At 41.5% G+C, this 20,741-nt stretch overlaps 1 protein-coding gene across 1 annotated transcript in view; it reads right to left on the bottom strand.

The window, feature by feature from the left end:
* Positions 1-20,741, bottom strand: part of LOC129111483 (neural cell adhesion molecule 2-like) — a 71,389-nt gene that overhangs the window by 42,237 nt on the left and 8,411 nt on the right. Inside the window, exons 4-6 of the mRNA XM_054623453.1 lie at positions 16,634-16,777; positions 14,472-14,609; positions 5,232-5,349 (exon numbers count right to left, since the gene is read on the bottom strand). Of these exons, the coding sequence (XP_054479428.1) occupies positions 5,232-5,349; positions 14,472-14,609; positions 16,634-16,777 (400 nt within the window). The remainder of the gene's footprint in view (positions 1-5,231; positions 5,350-14,471; positions 14,610-16,633; positions 16,778-20,741) is intronic.

Here is a 20,741-nt window from a genome sequence, read left to right as displayed (position 1 = left end):
CCATGTCTATATTTAAGCTTCATAGCAGAACCATAATGTTGTGAAGCAGGTTTGGAGCCTCCCCCGCTTCTTTATTTACCGCGGCTTAACCAGCCGTGTAATCGCCAATGTTAAACGGATCGCCAGTTGGGGGGGAATGTGACTTTTTTTCCACCTTTTTGAACACAGATTTAAACAAACTCATGGGTGCTTTTTAATGCCATTTGCATGCAAGCTATAAAAGTATGAGATTAGCTCAATGACTGGATGTCTATGGGATCAGCAAAGGCTCCAAAAAACGAAACATCCTCAAAAGATTCATGGTTGGTTATTAACAAATAAGCAAAGTCACTCATTTCATTAAAGTATCATTACCTGCAGCGACGTCATGTGGAACAAATCCTATTGATTTAATTTCTTAAAGCTGCACGGATCGATATTTTTATATTAACAATGTGTCAAATGTGCAAGAGTGCCACATCAGCAGAGAATCATCCCCTGACTCCACAGTTCGTCTCACCTTTAGCATCTTTCTATATGTTTTGGTTTCATGGCCCGCAACTTGGTTCAGTCTCTCTGCTCTCATCAACCATGTTGGCAGCTTGTTTTAGCGAAATAGCTCAGATAAATCCACTGTGCACACCGTGCCAAGCACCAAATGACAGATCTCCAAAGAGAAAGCAAAAAGACATGTGAATATTGTATTTATATTGAGATTCAGTGGCTCAAAATAATTGTTAATGAGTTAGTCTCATCTGTATAAGAAGAAAAAAGGTACAAAACAAAGTAAACAATCCTTTTAAGACAGAATAAGAGGTTAGAGAAGAATGTGATCCAGTGGAAACAGAAAGTTGATAGTCTGGAGGTCAGACATTCAGACGTGTGTTGTGTCTGGAAGATAAGTGGCTTGAACCCACGGATCAAATCAGAAAATCCAAAAGGCAAAATGAATAAGTAATGTTCCCCTCTCCCTTAACAACTATAATCTATGTGTCCTTGAGCAAGGCACTTAACCTCCAGCTGCTTCAATGACCAGTGCCGGTTGTACTGGCCAGCTCCCAGCTGCGTGTGCGTAGCTGTGTGAATTTGAAGCAGTGCTTTGCTGCATGAGGGAGATTAAAATCATTATGGCGCAGGATAAAAGAACACCAAGAAATCAGCTTACAATATCATCAGTTGCACTTTATTCCTAATCCACCCAAAAGCTATTTCAACCGACAAGCATAAAGAATAGGTATGAAAACACATTCGTATTTTTACCTGTTCATTCAATATGGATCATAATGCCCTCAATCTGAATCTGGCACCCTGTTTTTTAACCTCATAAGCTAGTGTGTAAATTGAATTCCAAAGCTTAGAAGCACAGAGCTTAGAACAACGAATAACTCTAAATATATTTATAGACTCCTCTATAGGGTTTCAGCCCGTATAGTCTACTCTGTGAATAAAAAATAAAAACAATCTTATTATTTTGGCTGTGCAGATTTCTAGCCTCTCAGTGATGCAGTGTAGGGAGGACGGGGCCCCTGCCTCAGTGTACTGTAGGGTTAAGCGAGAGGGAGGATAATTGAAAGTCGACGGAGGAAACACCAAAGCCAAGTAATAATAACTCTGGCGAGCCAAAGAGGAAATGAAGAGAAGCCTCATCTTTGGAACGGACAGTGCAGGACGGGCTGCAGCCCTGAATGTCATTATACTGACTGACTGCTGACAGGTAGTCCATTACCCAAGACGCACAGAGGACGAGGTGAAAAAAACCTCGCACTGACAGGAAATGCAACTGGGAGGCTGGAGGACGCTGGTGGAGGGGGGGGGGACATCAAAAGCAAAATCAAATTGGGTTGTGATTGTTGTTCACGCCTTAGCTCGATTCCTTTGTTGTGATGTGCACATTTTAATTCGGTAGCCTCGGATTGACACGCAGGACTTACTGACCTGGGAAATGAAGGAGCACACAATGAAATGTTTGACAGCCAGTGGACGCTGCAGAATTTAACATCAGTGGTGAAGTCGTCTCTAAAGTGAGAGGCGGCAGTCTGCCCTTGACGAGTACTTTATATTTCATAAGCCTTAAAGCTTGAGGAATGGTATACATTAATACCATTAATATAAAAAAAATGAGATTTTACTAAAAATAAGAATAAAGTCATCTCCTTCAGGTAGACAGGGTCTTCATTTTTTTGCAATCACCTCTCAAAACATCACAAAAATATATCCCTGATAAAAAAAATGTGACAGTGAATGGAATAATTATGTATTCACAAAACTGCCACATAGATTTAGTCTCAATATGAAAGTAACAATGAATCAATACATCACCTCTCACCCGTCATCACTGTGGAATTTTCAGCGTTGTATTATGCAAGCTGTTATATCATTAATATCACATTACCCTGGTTTGCTCTGTTACTAGTAGACCTAGTATATCTGCTGTTGGGGCTGATAACCAGAGAGCAAGATGAATGAGACTTACAAAGCTGAGGTCGTTCCCAGCTGTGTGCCGTCTTCAAATTTTGTTTGTACTTCGCAAAGTGATGCACGTGCCTCGTTTTTTTTCTGCAATGATTAACTTCTCTTTCAGAACGATGCACAAGAGACTTCAGCTCTCATTACTGATTGTATCAGTCCTGGAGATAATGTCACATAAAAAATAGGGTTCGGTACCAGAATTCTGTACTTTTCAGGGTAATGACCAAATTATGTCGGTACTACAGAGTACCAAGTCACGTTAAATCAATCGGTGCCATATTTCAGTACCTGAGAGTAGACAGTAATATGTGTAATGCAAAATGCAATGCCTGGTCAAAAACAAAATATATCTAAAAGTTGAAGAGTGTTTTGTATTTGAAAGCATGAAAGCCAAGACCTTAGCACACTTGCAGCCAGAGCCACAGGAGCTGAACATGTGGGATGAAACTTTAAGTGAAGCATCGACAACTTCATCTTCAGGAAATTAAATATTTAGTTGGATGAGTTGTTGTTGAGAATAAGCCTTGGTTGACATTAGCTTTGCATTTTTACTTAATTCAACACTCAATTCCTTACCAACATGTTATTTAGTGATCTTAAACTGCATACACGATTTCTTTATATGTCCAAAACCAATAGTATATAAATTGCTTACAACAGAACAAATCTACGGTTGGATACAGAATTCCAGGTTTTGGTCCCAGTATTGGTTCAAATGTACGGGACGGATTACAGGATGGATTTAACAGGATATTTTAGTCACTGATGATGGAACATGTGACCTCATGGTTAAGTTGATGACTATGTTAAGAAGATATCTGCTTGTTTACCTCGTGATGAACATCTGACTCCTTCAACATCACTGATTATTCTTTCCTTGTGTGCCCAAAATAAACTGCTATATTTGTAGCATTGACAATAGTTTGCATGCTAATGATGTTTCAACGAGGAAAGAAGTATTCGAGTAACAAAAGACTGAGAGAAATTAAACAACTTTTTCAATGGAAATGACAGTAATTCAGCTGCCTCCTTCCATTTTTTTCAGTTATGTCACTTTTTTATACCTGCTGGTCACAGGCTTTACACTTCAACCTCCACAAATCAGCCACGGCACAATCAAACTCCTCTTCTCTGCAATAAAGCCTACAGAGCATGGTAATTAAAGACAGAACATAATCACTTCAAATTGCTAAGAATGAAAGCTAAGTGTGGGTGTTTAAGACTTCCCACTTAAATGTTGTTGCGCGTCATTATGTTCGATTCAAGTGTAAGTGTTATTTTTACCAGCCACCATTTTTACTTTCTCTTGCCTCCGTCATTATTGGAGCTGAAGTTATAGAAAAACACACTTGTACTCCTTCTACAGAATGAAGTTGAAAATATTGATATTTTAAGGACAATTATGCCATTTATTTTGGATGCCTTAGCCCCATCAGGGCAAATCCCATTTACCTACAAACATTTTTCAAAGTAGCTTTTTGAATATTTGTTCCTATGGTTCCTACAGGGCAGCCATTGATTTCCATTCAATTCAGTACAGCATGAAAAACAACTTACAGACACCTGCCTGAGGCCGCTAATACATCACAGTTTAAATGATGTTGGATGTTTCTTGTCAATGTCACATCATTTCAAAAGTATTTGAAATGTCCCTCCTGTATTTTTATGCAATGATAATGTAACTTTGAAAAAAACTCTGATCTTTACTGTGATGGATTACGAAAAGAACGTTCCATGCATTTTTGCGCTGTCGTAAAATGAATAGCTGCCTAGAAGGAAGGAAGTGCACAATCAAAAAATCGACAACACTACACTATGTCAGCAACCATGCAAGGCATAATTGATTTGTACTAAATGGGCTCAAACATACAGCAACACAGCTATGGTCCATTAAAATGAATTAACGAGAAGAAAAAAACAAGTTCATTTATGGGGGAAAAAAAACGTATGACCTTCACTGGAATGACAATAAAGGTGCAAAAGGCTCGTCACGATAGCATGCTGAGTGGGTGCAAGCTAATTACTGGATGTCGAGCTCTGGAGTGGATAGTGAGGAGTCAAATGCTCGCGCGGCGTGTGATACTATTGTGTGGATGCTTAGGGCAATGTGCGAGGGCGGACTATAAATCCCTCCGTTGTGAAAGAATATTATTCTGAAACCAAAAGGCTGTGTATGTGTAGGTTCCATTAATATTAACACAAACATTGGCACAGATACAGATGTGTAGTAGCACATAGGTTATCTGGAGGAGGCTAGGTTAGCTTGAATTAAATGGATAAGACTATAAATGACAATAGTATGTGGACATTGTATGGAGCTGTTTCACGTGGTTTGGGTTGGACCCATGGATTAGTATGCTTTCAATGTTGTGGTGGCTTTGAAAGGCCTTCTATTGTTTCATCACAACAGTCCCCCCTGTGCACAGAGCCAGGTCAATAAAGGAATGGCTTTTCCTTTATTGTGGAAAGAACTTGACCGGCCTGAGCTCAGACCTGAACCGACTCTTTAGGGATGAATGGGAGGGATGAATGGGAGGCCTAATGCGAGGCAGAGCTTATCGGCCGACATCAGCACCCAACCTCATCTAATGCTCTTGTGGCTGAATGGGAGCAAATCCCTGCAGCCAGGTTCCAAAATATTCCCAGAGGAGAAAAAAGGCTGTTAAAGGACCCGGTTCATGCTCATTTTCTTTTTGGAACGGAATCGTTTATATGGGTGTAAAGGGCCAGACATTTTTCCTTTTTCAGAGACCAAGGCTAGATGTTAAGAAAGATGAAGGTACCTGTGCCATGTGACCACAGGGTCAGGAGATCCGGAGGTCATGCAGGTAAAGGTGACAGACTCCTGGTAGTCCGCTGTGGCATTGAAGGACTGCTGGAACACTGACAACACCGGAGGGACTGCAGACACAAAAACAGAGAGGTGCATTAGAGCCTGACAGCTAATAGGATAAATCATTTAAAACACAACATCTGACTTTATTTGAATATAACCTCCAGTGTATATATTGCGCCAGACGATGAAGGCTAACATTTTCAAACGGATTAAATTGGCCTTTGCGAGTGGCCTGTAAGCACTCAGTGAAAACGCTACTCTTGTTGGTAATCCCACGGGGATTTCAAATAACATTTTGACCCAGCTTTGGTAAAAACACAAAGCAGCTGAACACAGCGATGTGAAACCATAATACATATTGTCTGATTCAGAAATGCTTGGCTAAATCCATATAAACAATGGCAAGACAGAAAATGTGTTCCGACATCAATAACAACTGTACAACTGAATAACAGCGATTTTCCTTTTTGTGAATAAACTATTCAGTCCCCGTCAAGTGCTCGAGCTCAAGCTATTGTTTGTCTTGTCGGGCAAATTTCTTCTGAGTCAAAATTAGAAGTGCTTCATGGCTGTGGTGTTTAAGGTTGCTGGTTTGAGATACATGGGAATACAAACTGGAAAAGCTTGTGCTGGCTCGGGCATGTGATGTCTAAATGGTCTCTTTTGTTATGACTACAAATAATGTGATTAAAAAAACCTGCACCTTCAAAACAAATCTTTCTCCATATTTGTTCCAGGACACAATATTTTGTCACATATCATGTTTTTGAGCCTTGAATTTTTTTAGTTATGATGTATTTTTGTGCTTAGAGGAGATGGTCTTAACATTTCCATTCAGCACACATCCAGTGTACACGTATAAATACAGAGTGTCTTGGTGATGGCTTAAAAACAGCAGTATTGATATACAGCAGAGGTCTTTATCAACAGTATATGTTGAGCGCTGGCAGGAGAACGCAGCGTGTCCCTGCCATCCAATCAGTTGAGGGCTGTCATCTTGTCATTCAGTGAAAGGAGAGCAGGCCAGGCCTTTTATTCCGGTTGCCTTTTCAGTGACAAGGGAATGACAGCTTTACGGCAAAAGCATTTTTTATCAGGCATCTCAGTCCATTTCTCAAGCCTGCACTTATGCTGTACTTCTACTCCCACTACGACTGCGGCTCCGTCCAATCTCAGGGCTCGATTAAGCACGTTGGAAGCGGCGTGTTCGCTCGGTTTGCTTCCGTTGGGCAGGTGAGAGCAATGACCCTCAAATGAATGCACCACCTGAACAGCTGAGGTGACTGAACATGCGTGCCAGCAACAACTCATGTTAAGACAGTGACACAAAATGCAACAAAAATAAAGCTCATCGAGCTACAATTCGTATGCAGGGGTGAAGAAAACAGATGCTTAAAATCCTCTAAGAAGGTATTACCCATTTTAAATTGAGCTGCATGAAAATATATTGTGATATTAATCTCAATGATGCAAAAGTCCAATGAAAAAAATTGCAATGTTATCTACATAAGGGTGCCCACAGGCATGGGGTTTAATGCAAGGACCATGAAGTTCAAGGTCCCTGGTTCTGGACCATGGATTATGTCATTCCCCATCTTGCTCCTCTCATTTCCTGTCATCTCACTTATCAAAATCTCTATTAAAAAATGTATAAAAGTTAAATCCTGTATCTGGACATCTTTTCTGGATAAGATAAAAGCACATGTAAATGTACACTGAATACTTTGCAACTGGAATGCTAATGGATGGAGCACACCACATCTGGACTGGATGTGTAAATGCAATCTGTACTGTTGGGCTGCAAAAGTCCTGCAAAAAGCGAGAGAAGACCACCGCCATGGCACTGAAAAATAAGTAAGCGCATAGATCTGGATCATTTGCATGTTGGGATCTGATTACTATGAGAGCAGAATCCAGATAATGACAACGATTATTAATGCCAGGCATAACTGCAAGAGCCTGTGATCAGATGTTATTATCCAGATAATATATCTAGATACAGATCACACCAAGAGTAAATGAGTTCTAAACTAAGGGATAGTGCAATTACATTTTGCTCATTTCATCTAATGTCACAAGAAAGCAGGTAACCAAAAGCAAAGTACTGTACTGTTGGTTTAACCAAAGACCTGTTGGTGCAATCAAATCTCTGTCTTGTTTTTTGTAAAACAACTAGAAAAACAACACCACATGCACCTGTCCTTACCGTGAAAAAGAAGGGTAATCATTTCCTAAAAACATCTTGAATTCTTGAGTCTGTGACTGTTCTCATTCTACAAATAAAAACCTACTTAACAGATGTTTGCACTTGTGTTAAATATGTGTTATTGTAACTGGCATCTGCACAGCGATAGCATTTCAGCACCATTTGTTTTCCTCTGATCAAAAAAAAAAAGGGGTTGAAAAAGACATTAAAGATGTCACTTTGTGGGAAAACAAAGCTGAATTGTTTTATATTCCCATACTGTGATTTGATGTGGGAGTTAGTGAAGGTTAATGAACTGCATTTGATTTCATTTGACAAGTGATGTCATCTGGAGGACACTTAATTCCAAGTAGATCTGAGAACGGCGAAAAATATGGCTTCAAATCTCATTAAAATGATGAAAACACATGAAGCACAGTTGTGAAGTTGGTGAAAGAAAAAATAAAACATTTTTTACATACTTTGGATAATGAATGGGGAATTCTAATCAAAACAAACCATCATCCGAGATACCTAATGAACCAAACACTGCAGTGTACTGTGGTCTTTCTTAAAAGATCAATTACACTAACGACACCGGAGTGTATTACTGTGCAAATGAAAAACTCTTCACGGTACATCTAAATTCCACAGTGTCTGATCTATCTGCTGTCTCACGGTGTCTATTTATCGTTTACTTATTCCCATGTACTAAAAAAAGTCATTGTTCCCATTTTTGTGTCTCAAATCTACACACAACAGGAAGTACATGCCTGAGCAAGCGCACACATACACACACACACACACACACACGCACAGAGACACACATCAAGGTGCAGGAAGCTTTTTAGGGATAAAAATGGCCTAAGCAATAATCAAACACCATGAGTCCTTTCCAATAGTCCTGACTCGGCGAGTGAGAGGAGCAAGCATCTGCCTGACATGATAACCATTGATTTCCCCGCCAATAGATCTCCATTCTCCAGTGTCTCTCTCTTCCTATGCAACACACTCCCACATCAGTGAGGCTTGTTGAAACAGCCCCGTTAATGAGACACTCTGCCAGGCAGAAAGACTTCAAAAGAGCAAATCAGCAACAGGGTTTAAGCGTCCAAAAAAGAATCTGGGCGAGCTTTACACATTCTTCATGTATTAGTCATATTCTTAAACTTCAGAGGCACGGTGGAGAGGAATGTGAGGTTCACAGACATCTCCACCAGCATGAGCGTACACGGAAAACACATTTCTAGATTCAAACTCGGCCTAGGAGCGATTAAAATGCATTTGCGAGGAGCTAGAGGACTTGTTTTCTGTGAGGCGCTAACGGGATTCAGTGAACTGAGGATCAGGCATGTTTAGAAGTTGTGAAATGTTCAGGGTAAATGTCATAACCGTATTGCACCTGCTAGAAATTCAGCAAGCGAATGTTTGGAGCCAAGACCTTTGCTGGAGTGCTTATCAGGGATTTGTTTTGCCTTCTACATTAGCACACAGGCTGGAGTCAAACCAGCTCTGATTCATAATTCAGAAAGGAACATAACTCTTATTCTCCTCCTGAACACCCAGCGGTTATGAGTGATGTCACCGCAAAATGATCTTGAAGGACACAGACGGTAGTTTCAACTGACGGCTGGAAAAGGGGAAAATAGCCGGTCTAGTGTGTAATTAAGTGAACCCACAATTAAGTGAGAGTGTCTTGGAAGGGTACAAGGGGAAATCAGGAAGTTATTTGCATCTTGGATCACCATCAGTTGCCATAGAAACGAACTGCAACTACTGTGGGCTATCGGGGTCATCAGAATCGAGTGTGGAGAGATGTTTGATGCTGATTATGGGAAAACATTTGGCTCTATTGAAGGGAGCTGTTGGCAGATGCTGGCCTCAGATATGAGTTACAATCTTGGCTTGTTTAATAATCAATCCAAACTGATTTGCATTACAGCAGCAGTTTTTGATTTTTTTTTTAAATTGCTTACTTGTTTTTCTTGCAGAGAGTTAGATGAGATCAATACCACTCCTATGTCTGTACTGCAACTATGTAGGTGGTGCCAGAAGCCGTTTAGCTTAGCTTAGCATAAAGACTATTAACGGGGGACCACAGCAGTCCTGACTCTGTCAAAAGTCAATTAACACGGCATAATTTTTGGCGGCTAATGAGCCAACTGTTTCTTGGTCCCGGTCCAGAAGTAGTCCGGCACTTAACCTCCTTTAGAAACACAACTTGTTGTTTTCACATTAAGTTTTAAAGTCAGTTTTTATTTAGGTTTTGATACAAGGGCAAACTGATACTCTTGACAAGAAAGAAAGTGCTCTTATTTCCAAAAATGTAAATTCAAGTGAATAAACAGGCAAGTTTGTTCATAAAAAAGCCAGATTATGGCATTTATGTTTGCCAGTGGGCCATGTATAACTCTATCTGATGTGGATACCACACAGGGAATGAAAAATGTGTTTGTCTCCCGATAATATGTCTCATTTCATGAGATTCCGCTCAACGTCCAGGGATGAAAAATGGCTGCATGTCAAGAAAGGAAGGACAAATATGTCCATGATAAACTGAGCAAACTGTCACAGAGAGGGAGAGCAGGGAACCTGGCTGCTGTGATACTGCCCTGTCATTTTAAAAATAATATTGCATATAGAGAGCAAAATTACCTGTGTGAATTTCCTAATTATGTCAACGTTTTATTAGTTAGAATAATTAGAAGCAATTAATACACTTATATCTCTACATTGTGTTCATGTACTGTGGTCAAATGGTCTACACAACTCCTCTTAGACAACCTCTGAGGTCACTTCCTGAAATATTCTGCATGCCTCCAGACACTGAGCCTGTTTTGGCCTCTGGTTGATTAGCCATTCAGTGGGTGGCCCTCATCCTCGATACACCATCATCCTCATCTGCGGTCCTCTTTGATGATACACTGGAGGCTGGGAGCAGCAGCCGGTCAGCCGGGCTTCATTCGCTGCATGCTTACAGGCAAGAAAACCTCGCTTTCATCAACTGACCCATGAATATTTACGACATCACATGGGGGGGAGGGCAACAAAAGTTTACCATTCCAGCCCTGCTTTCAGGCAATATATTGTTCTGCATGACCGGTTAAAGCAACGTCTGTTAACACATTGCTGAGGTAGTCGGAGCTGACGTTCTTCATGCCGTGTCTGAAGAACAGCAGGACATATCGCTGCTACGAGCTGAACATAACTCTGTGTGACACACGACTCGGAGGTGGCGATCAAGTTCAATCGTAGTTAACAATAACAATGAACCACGGAGGCCCTGCAGCATTCAATCGGACAATCAACTCAGCTGGTAGTTAGCTGTGCAGTGACAAAGTGACAACGACAATTCACAAATAAATGCAGGGATTTTGGAAAAATATGGATTGACTGCTGTTTGACAAATTATTCAAGTGGCAATCTTAAAGAGCTTTACTAGCGGCTTTTCTTTAATAAAACATGTCTACTGCTACTGCAAGGAGAAAGAGGACTCATTTATAGGAAATGAAACGTGTTTGTCCACTGTTTTACAGAGTTCGGATCTGGCACATCTGATCTGATTTCTGTTTTCTTAACGATCAACGAGAGGATGCATACTCTGTGGTTGGATTGTGCCAGTTCCAAAAGCAGTCCAGGTGGATTTGTGCACATTCAGCTCCCTCTCCGTTGGCTATCCCTGTTTCCGTATGGACCAGAACCAATGTCCATCCTGACTTTGGCTCAAAAGAGCGCTGTAAGTGCTCGATGTTGGACCTCCGGAGATGAGGTGCAGCCTGACCTCACCCTTTCATCTTCCTCCGGGGGTCTTCAGACATGGACCTGTTTATTTTTTATCAGTGTGTTTATCCTACCTCACTGGTACATCCCCAGGCACCACAACAGAATAACAGTTCACCATCCGCAGCTGATTGATAAAACATGTAGTGCAGTCTGCAGCACTCATTGATATAACTGAGCCTCCTAGCAATCTACTCTATCTGCTTGTGTTCAGGGCCTCTGTGTTGTTCGACCAGTCCAGGTTGTTGTCGATAAAGTATATTCTCTGGTAAACCTGCTGGCCTCCTGCTCCTTTGGAAATCCTCTACTAAGACAGATATTCTTGCTCCACCTTTCGTTCACGACTCCAACCCACAGAAAGGGAATAACCCCAGTGAATTCTCCGAGTGACATGCCCCATAAATATAAAGGCAGTGGTATAGAGAGAGAACAAGATTCTTCTCTGTTTCTAGACCCACAAAAATAGTTCTTCAGAGTAAGGAAGAGATTTAAACGTCCAGCTCCAGGGAAGGAAACAGGATTGAACATCACGCACAAGCCTCGGTGTATTGAAAATAACTCCTTGGGGCTGCTGTTGTACAACAAGCACAAACCTGGATGCAAGCTCATAATATTAAGCATTTAAGGAAGCATCCTTTCCATCTCTGTCACCTTCAGTCCAGCTCTAGCTAGCTCAAAGTTTAAATCGATAATAAAAGGAAAAATAAATACTGGTACATCTTTAAGATGAACTGCTGTAACAGATGAGCCTTAGCCTGGTGGTAACATATTGGACAAACTCATTAGTTACATTAAGTTTTCTCTAAACACTTAATTTAGTTAATCCAGACCAAATGGCGCTCCTACAAATCAGATTTCGACTTCAGGCTCAACCCACTAAACGTGAGAGTCTTTAGGGATCAGCTGATTGAGGCTCCTTGAGGCAGAGGGAAGTCCACTTCAACGTGTCTCCCTCAGAGACTGTGCTTTCCTCTGGACGCTCAGCACAGCGCTCTGCAGACTGTCCCGTCTGAGCTCCACATGGCGAGTGTCGTGCCGCTGCAATAATAGGTCGTGCCTCATTGAGCAGGCTTATTGGATCTTCCTCAGAAGTGAGGTAAGTGGTGTGCTAAATTGAATGCAATTCATAGTTTTTGGGCGGAGGGCCGCTCTGCTATTACATTAGGTGGGAGAGAATTACATAGGCAGAGACAATATTGCAGCTGTTCAACCGTTACGCGACGCTCGTGGCCTGAGTGAAATCACATTTCAATCACCTCGGCGGTCTCAGGTGACTCGCTGTAAATGAGGACAAATGAGAAAATTAAAATGACATCCTTCGATTTTTGGCCCACCGAGCCCCAAAGACAGCACCAATTTAATTTTTTAAATCACACTAAAGAATATAGAGGATTTAAAAGATATCGGAATGAGTGCGGCTGAATCTGTCAGAGCTGACAACTCTGTTCTGATACGACGGCGGAGGGGCAACACATTAACCCTGCGTTTACGGATCAGTTCCTGCAAGTCAGAGTCATTGGCTTTACTCTGCAAACGAACAAAACACTGTAAACAAGCCATGAAATGAGTCATCTTCATGTTGTAGTAGTCACTCAACAAACTTCTAACATCACACGCCTTCATATTTAGTAACAACAGAAATAGTGGTTCCAAGAAAATATACATTCCATAACAAATTATCACTTCTTAAGAAAATCTTCACAATGATTTCTGCTCCTGTGTGATCTATCCAAGCTCTGTTATTATACTCTTAACCTTGAGCATCTGCAGACTTGAATGCCTTGTAGGCTTCAGAATGAAAAGCATTTTCTCGCTGTGTTAATAATAAGCACAGCGAGAAGAAAACTTGCGTCTGCAGAGGAAACTCCATCCCTAGTGCATGCTAATCTGTTGACACTGTGAAGACGAGCATGTGTCTGTGTTCTGCACAGATGAGCGGCTGTAATTCCTGAGAAAATATTTGTACTAAATTTCACATTGCGTTCCAGAACAACTGAATACAACTTCAGAGGGTTAAAGCTCCGTACTGAGGAGCTTCAACTCTCAGCTATAGGTTCAGAGGTTTAGGTTTGCATTCAATAAGAGAAACAAGATTGTCACTCTAAGAGGATTATGCTTTACAACTAAAACTATCCTACAGCTGGTTTTACGATTTGAAGCAGTTCAAGACTCTTTGGAACATCAGTCCTGCACATTATCAGACCTACAAGATGAACTAAGACTGTAGAGATGCAAGGATGCATCTTTGTGAACATCAGATTTGTAGCCAGAAAAGCAAAAGTTTGAGAAAGGGCTTAGGCTGAGACTGTAAATGTTTCTTGTCGGAACACATTGACTTTAGGATTTTGGTGCTCTAATGGTCGCAGGCAAAGTACACATTTTCTTGCAAACAGTTAATTACTGGCCTCTTAAGGGGAAGTACACAAGTTTCCAAATTGAGATTGATTTGGTATTTTTGCATTTATCTTCTGTGTTCCTGCAATCTTCCTGGATATTTATAGTTTATGAAGGGCTGGGAGACTCAAAGTCCAACCGGATGAACTTAAACTTGAATTTGCTTTAATCTATCTCTTTTTAAAAATCTGCTTTCGAGGACATACACATTACATTACATTACAGTCATTTAGCAGACGCTTTTATCCAAAGCGACTTACAGGAAGTGTATTCAACATAGGTATTCAAGAGAACTACTAGTCACCAGAAGTCATAAGTGCATCTCCTTTCTTAAACAAGCATCTTAAAGCATAAACCAGAGCAAAAGTATAGTGCAGAGGCAAATTACTACGAAAACAATAATTGCAACAGACTAATACGAATACAATAAGTGCTACAAACTACTACGAATAGGATAAGTGCAGTAAACGAATACGAATTCAACAAGTGCAGCGAACTGATACGAATACAGTAAGTGCAACAACTAATATGAATACAATAAGTGCAACAATTAATACGAATGCAATAAGTGCTACGAGGAAGGCTCGGGGTAGTGCTTCTTGAAGAGGTGAGTTTAAAGATGGGCAGCGACTCTGCTGTCCTGACGTCGGTGGGGAGTTCATTCCACCACTGAGGGGCCAGGACAGAAAAAAGCTGTGACCGGGTGGATCGGCCGCAGGGACCTCTACACTCCTTAATGGTTGGGAGTCTACCTTTCAGACATTGGCTGGTTTTACTGGTTTCATTACAAATCTTTAAGTGCAGTCAACGAGTCAAAATGCAGCTCACCGTTGACGACCACAGCGATGTCCACAAAGTCGATCTCGCCACGGGCCTCCACGCTGGCCTCGCAGCGGTACACGCCCTCGTCAGCCTTGGTCACCTGATGGATCTGTAGGTTGTTGTTTGTCAGCACCTGGAACCTGCCTTCACAGCACGGGGCGAAGAGGAGGAGGAGGAGGAGGAGGTCGGACAGGAGGAGAGAGAGAGAGCGGGAGGAGGAAAAGACAGAGGAACAACAGCGTATGATCAAGAGAGAGAGAGAGAGAGAGAGGGGAGATAAGAAAGTTAGGAAAACAGCAGAGAAAATTGCCATCTCCTCTCTCCAGTAGACTGTCAATCTTCACTCGAGCACATTTACCTGATAAAGTCCACACAGATAAACACTCACGCAATTACAGTCTCCACTCCCTCCCATTGTGGCCACTGTGAGATTGCTCAGGAGTGATGACGCTTCTATCTCATCCCTCTCAAGCAAAGATATTTATAACCATGCATCGTAATTAGAGTGAAATGATCAAATAAAAAAATAAAAACTTCTTCTGCATGTTTCATCATCACTGTGGCACTGAAGATTTGATTTTCAATTAAAAAAACGTGACAGATTCAAGGGGTCACTCTTTCTAATCAGTGTTCAGGCGTGCATTTTGTCTAGATGGAGGGTGGGGAAGAGGTGGAGAGAGTTGTAAATCAGGGCGGAGGAGACGAGGACATAAAGAATCCTAGTCGACTGGTTCCTTTTTATTGCACCTGCCTCTATCAGAAAATAATACAGCCGACAGTTAATCTGTCCTCAGAGTAATTCTCTACTTCTATCCGTCTTTTTTTAGCCAGTGTGGGATTAAAGGGGTAGGGCTTTAACAATGATATAGCTCTGGATCAAATGGGGCACAACATGATTGACAGGACGATTGTGAATTATTGTGGATTGAGTTCAAATTCGCCCTTTTGCTAGAAATAGCTCTTTTCAAAACCATGCAGGCTGCTGGTTTGCTTTGCGTCTCACGGGAAGCCGCATCGTGGAATGTCACCGTCCAACCGCTCTATAATCCATTCTCTCAGTAGCTTGTTAACATGGTTTCTGTCCAAGTTATACGCCTCCTCCAGGGCTGATGGGATTTCTATTTATAGAATTTGATATCCTTGTCTTATTATGAAGCCACACAAAAGAAGGAAATAGCATTTCCTAGAGAACAGTATTTTTGGCACGTTAGCTCGTCTTTTCATTGAGAGACACAAACGGGCACAGCGGGACTGGTTAGCATTTCTCCTCTTAATAATCATGGATTTGGCAGGTTTACATTCAAATGTAATTCTGTTGAGATTGCTGCTTACTTCATAATCTCCTATTGGAATAATAAGTAACACAGTCTGATATTGCAATACTTGATACTTACCTGACTTATTCTATCACAAAAGGGACTCTTTAAAGCATTAACTTTTTTTCTACAACATGAATATGTATTACTAAATAAACAACATTGTACCTTATTATTTATTTAGATTCAAGCACTAAACACGAAGCTAATCTGATTCATCGGCTAAGGACAAAAAACAGAACAAATCTCTGATGTGAAATAAACGAAACTACTTGAACTTTGGCAAACTAGTTTGTTGAATAAGAAGCCATAAAAATTATGTTTTCAATGACTTCATTAAAATAAACTAATTAAAAAATCCAATTCCCCCAAACTCCATCTTTCCATCCATTCTGTAAACTATTGTTCCCATTCAGGCCTTTTGCTTTAAAGGTACCACGCGGAGTAAACAAACAATATTATGTTAAAAACGCATTCTTTGTATCCTTAAGGGCCCCATAGACAAGCTGAATGCATTTCCTTCCTCATAAAACATTTACACAGCCGGTTTTTAGAAGTCTTTGAAACCTACATATTTTATATTCATGTTTGCTTACGAACAGTCTTCTTCTTCACGAGATTTCCTGGCATGTTACCACAACACAAAACCTTCTGCAGGACTGCGTTTCATGTCACATGCGTGCACACAGACATGTAGTGCGTCTTCGTGCACGAGATATGCACAATACAGGCTATTAAAAACATGTTTCTTAACCACGAAACCACTTCAGGGTGAACAAGTGATCCCTTTTATATAAAGTGAGAAGAAGAAAAATAATAGCAGTGCAATGAAAGAAGGTCACTTAAACTTACTGTGGTGCTCCTCTGTGATCTCTCGGTCCTGGTAGTACCACACCACCACGGGCACCGGGGAGCTAATGACATCACAGACCACTTCCGCCGTCTCACCGTGGCGGAACTCCTGCGGTGACTGAACATCCCGAAACGTCAGCCTCTCTGAGGGATCAAAGAAGATGGAGATGTCTTTTTTTTTTCCCATTCAGAGCAATTTATTTTAGGTCTGAACATCAAAAGGTAAAATAAGATAAAGACTGCTGTGCTTTTGCCGTCCTGTTAACTATGATGGTTGTGAGACAAAATTTGGGGTTAGGGGTTTGGAAAAGTTACTTTAAAAGATATGTCCTTCCAATTTTCTGTCTGGGTTGAGTCCTCTAAGTTGAATGTCTGGCTTTTTTGGGTATTTTTTTATTGAAGATGCAGGTGTAAGTGTTGGGATGGCCTCTATTCAAACGCCTGCATGGCTGTCCTGAAAAGCCAAAGAATAGTGGCTGCAAAAGAAAAGATACTAAGAAAGATATCACATTTTTTGCCCTCAGACTTTTTAAATCTCCCTTTTCTTAAAGGCTTTTATGTTTTGTGCTATATAAATATATATTTTTCCACCTAAAAATAAAACTTTACTGTGATAATTCTCGGTATTTACTGTTTTTTTATTGGTTTTAGCTTGTCTGTGAATTATCATGTCAGCCATGTTAGCAGCTCTATGAGGCTGCACTGCGGTCAACCAAAGTAAACAGATTTAAATGTTGGCCTGATGATGGCATTGAAAGTAAGTTAAAGTAATTCAGGGACATTATTGTCTTTACCAGATTTTATAGTAATGCATGCAAAAGTTTTAAGAAATTTCTGTCTGGATCCAACTCGCCTTCCATAGAAGCGTGCAGGTAGAGTCGCCAAAAAGTACATGAGCTCAGCTGTCATGTGACTTAATGCCTCGCAATCCACTGGTAAAGTATTTGGAAACGGGCACATGGGAAACAATGTGTGCCTTGGAAACGGACGGATGGATTCACTCACAAAAATCAAATAAAACAAAATGAAAATCCGGCTTTGACTGTTTTCTGGGACGCAGATAAGTCGATTCAGATGAAACAGAACAGGAGACAGAAGGGTGGCTGTTATACTCGCTGCCAATCACAACAACGGCAACAAAAAAAAAAAAAAAAAAAAAGAAGAAAAATCAATGAGCTGAGCTATTCTGCAGCCTCTGTGTTTGCATAATTAGACAAGAACACAGGCGGCCTTTGATTCACTCTTTCTTGGTTTCAGGAACGCTTCAATAATACATTCCTCTCTGTGGCGGTTTGAAGCTGTGTCCTCCCTCTTGACAAACATTTGGTGTTTTGACAAATTGCTTTTATGGGGGACACTGTTCTTGGACCAGCACTTCTCCACAAACAGCACCTGATCCTCCCTCGAACCCCGCTCTCGTTCGGGTAGTCTGCTTTGATGCCGTTAGCGTTGCAACCACTTGCCATCATCTGCGGTGCTGTATTGTGAAGGTGTGAATAAATCAACGACAGCTCCCCTATCAGTCCCTTCCGTTAGCGAGGCTTCAGCATTAGCATTTTGCCGTGTGATTTATGCCAGGCTGCTCCCCAAAATGAGCTTTCTCTCCTCGACTGCACCCTCCGCCTGCGAACGTGCGTGGCATCTCAGTGTCTTCATTAACTTCAAGGATGCCATCGCATGTTTTTGTCATTCACTCTGTTGGTTTCTTACCAATTTCCCCCTTGTGTCCCTTTCATTTCCCAAATCTAACCGCTCTCTCACTCCCTCCGTCTCTCTCTCTCTCTCTCTCTCAGGTTTGAACACTTCTGATGTCACTTGTATCCATTTCCTTTCCTTTTTGTTGTCACGCTGCTCTACAAGAGAATCAGTAAGGGAAACATCCTCTCCAGAGTAACACTCTACTGCACACTTGACACTGGCGAATTGAAAATATACTCAGTACTCGGGGGTTCTCTTTCACCGTTCGCCTACACATCATTGCGAGGATAAGTGTCTAACATGTTGACGAGCCAATTTCCCTGGACCTTTTTCAACTGGGAGGCAGGTTTGTTCCTGTCTTTACTGGCCAATTTTGCTGGTTGAGGAGAATGAGCTGTGGAGCATTATTGCTTCGTCCATTAATAAACTAAGAGGAAATGAAAGGAGCTGGCTCCGGCACCGTACTGGCTTACTTTATTATGAGTTTCCTGTCACCTTGTACGGCCGCAAAGGCACCAAACTGCTGCAGTTACTTCAAAGCAATTTCAGAATTCCGCTATCAGTGAACTTTCAGGGGAAACTATTTAAATTTTCAGCGAGAGTTTATCTTCGAACAAGAGTCGGCATCCATGCTAGCGGCTCTGTGAGGCTGCTCTGAGGCACAGCAGTGACTTGAGTTAAATCAATAATGATAATGATGTTGGCAGGCCAACATTTGCTAAATATCACTAAACACAAAGTGCAGTCGAGGCTGATGTCATTAGTTTTGAAAGTATTAAAACAATAACAAAAGTATCAGACAAAGTGACTGGATAATGGAGCTAGATGAAGAGTTAAATGCCACCAAACTTATTACAAATCATCCTGAGGGGAACATGAATGTCTGTGCAGAATTTCATGCAAATTCATCCATTGGTTACGGAGACATTTTACTCAGAAAACCAGAAATGTGGGCCAAATGGTGGCACAACAGCAACAGTCAGTGGATATCCTAAGTCTTAAGGCCTAAGCCTCTGGTGACCATACATTTCCTAATTAAAATTTCATGGAAATCCATCAAGTAGTTCTCGAGATATTTTCACTACAAGTCAGTAGGATTCATCCTCTTGAGATCATCAATGTCGGTGCACGACTCTGCACCAAGAACGCCAGAAAAAGGCTTTTATATGTTTGTATGAGCAATAACAAACAGTTTTGAATCTTGTTTTGGATTCCAAACTGATCTCCCACTCCATGACACGTGATTATAACAGGTCATCATGGAGATGTGATCAACTACTGAGAGGATGTCGACACTTTCTCCCCCACAGGTCATGGTTTTCGTGTACAACATGTTGTAGCTCCGCTGGCCTCGCGCACCGCCTGAGGAGTCCTCGCCTGCTCCGGCTGTGCGCTGGCAGAATGGCGGGCTGGAGCTTCAGGCAGGTTTTTCATCCGCATGATGCTCATGCAATCTATACCGAGGGGGGTTCCAGAGCGAGTGACGCCCTGTTACCATGGAAACAATGGTTTTAGCGGAACTGGTTATGTGGGGAATCAGGCGAGGGCTGAGCGGTGGCAGGTGTGAGTGAGGCTGCGATGTCTCCCCTAATGGTTCGCTGAGAGAGGATGTGGAAAGGAAACCACACAGCAGGGGATGACTCCAAGAGTGTGCGCATGTACAGGTATGTGTCTGTTTGCATGTGTGTGTGTGTGTGTGTGCGTCTGCAAGAATCAAATCCCAGAACCTTGACGTTTTCTCCAATTAAAGTCGAGGAAAACTCCTGATCAAAGTCCCGGTGTATCTGGGTATTTAGGTTATTCACTTCTCACACGGTTCTTTATGTCATCTTTTTTGCGTTTGTGCCTTCTGCATGCATTGTAACATTAATACATTTCCTGTCACTGTGCTTCCTGTGAACAGAAGGTTTTGTAAGTTTGGGGAAATGTATCATTTGTATCGAAATGGGGCCCTACCAAGGATTTTAGGATTTTATAAACTTAAACTTTCCAGCAACATTTTGTGCAGCTAGACGTCTTTTCACCTGATAAAAATGTTCTCCATAGAATAAATCATCCTTTAAAAATAGTTAGTTAATTTACTTGTGTTGTCTAACTCCCCCTATGTTGCTAACAGCCGTACATTCCCCCCACCCAAAAAATTAGATGTCAGTGTCCCCAATAGTGGCATTAAATCTGGTCCTAGATCTGATTTTTATCCGTAGCAAATGAGCTGTTAGGGGTTAAGTTGGATGTCTTGCTCAAGGACGCTTCAACAGGACAAATGGCAATTCATTCTCTGCTCGCCGTGAGGATGGAACCTGCGATGGGACCGGGATGTAACCACAGAGACACCCCCCGCCTCGTAACATTACGTTTTTTCGAGGAAATAGTGATGGGTCAGCAAGGCCGGTTAGCCTCACGCCACATC

This window comes from Anoplopoma fimbria, chromosome 22 (assembly GCF_027596085.1).
Source record: "Anoplopoma fimbria isolate UVic2021 breed Golden Eagle Sablefish chromosome 22, Afim_UVic_2022, whole genome shotgun sequence".
NCBI classification, from domain to species: domain Eukaryota; kingdom Metazoa; phylum Chordata; class Actinopteri; order Perciformes; family Anoplopomatidae; genus Anoplopoma; species Anoplopoma fimbria.
The sequence above is the reverse complement of the archived record's forward strand: the minus strand, read 5'-3'. Positions and strand labels throughout refer to the sequence as shown.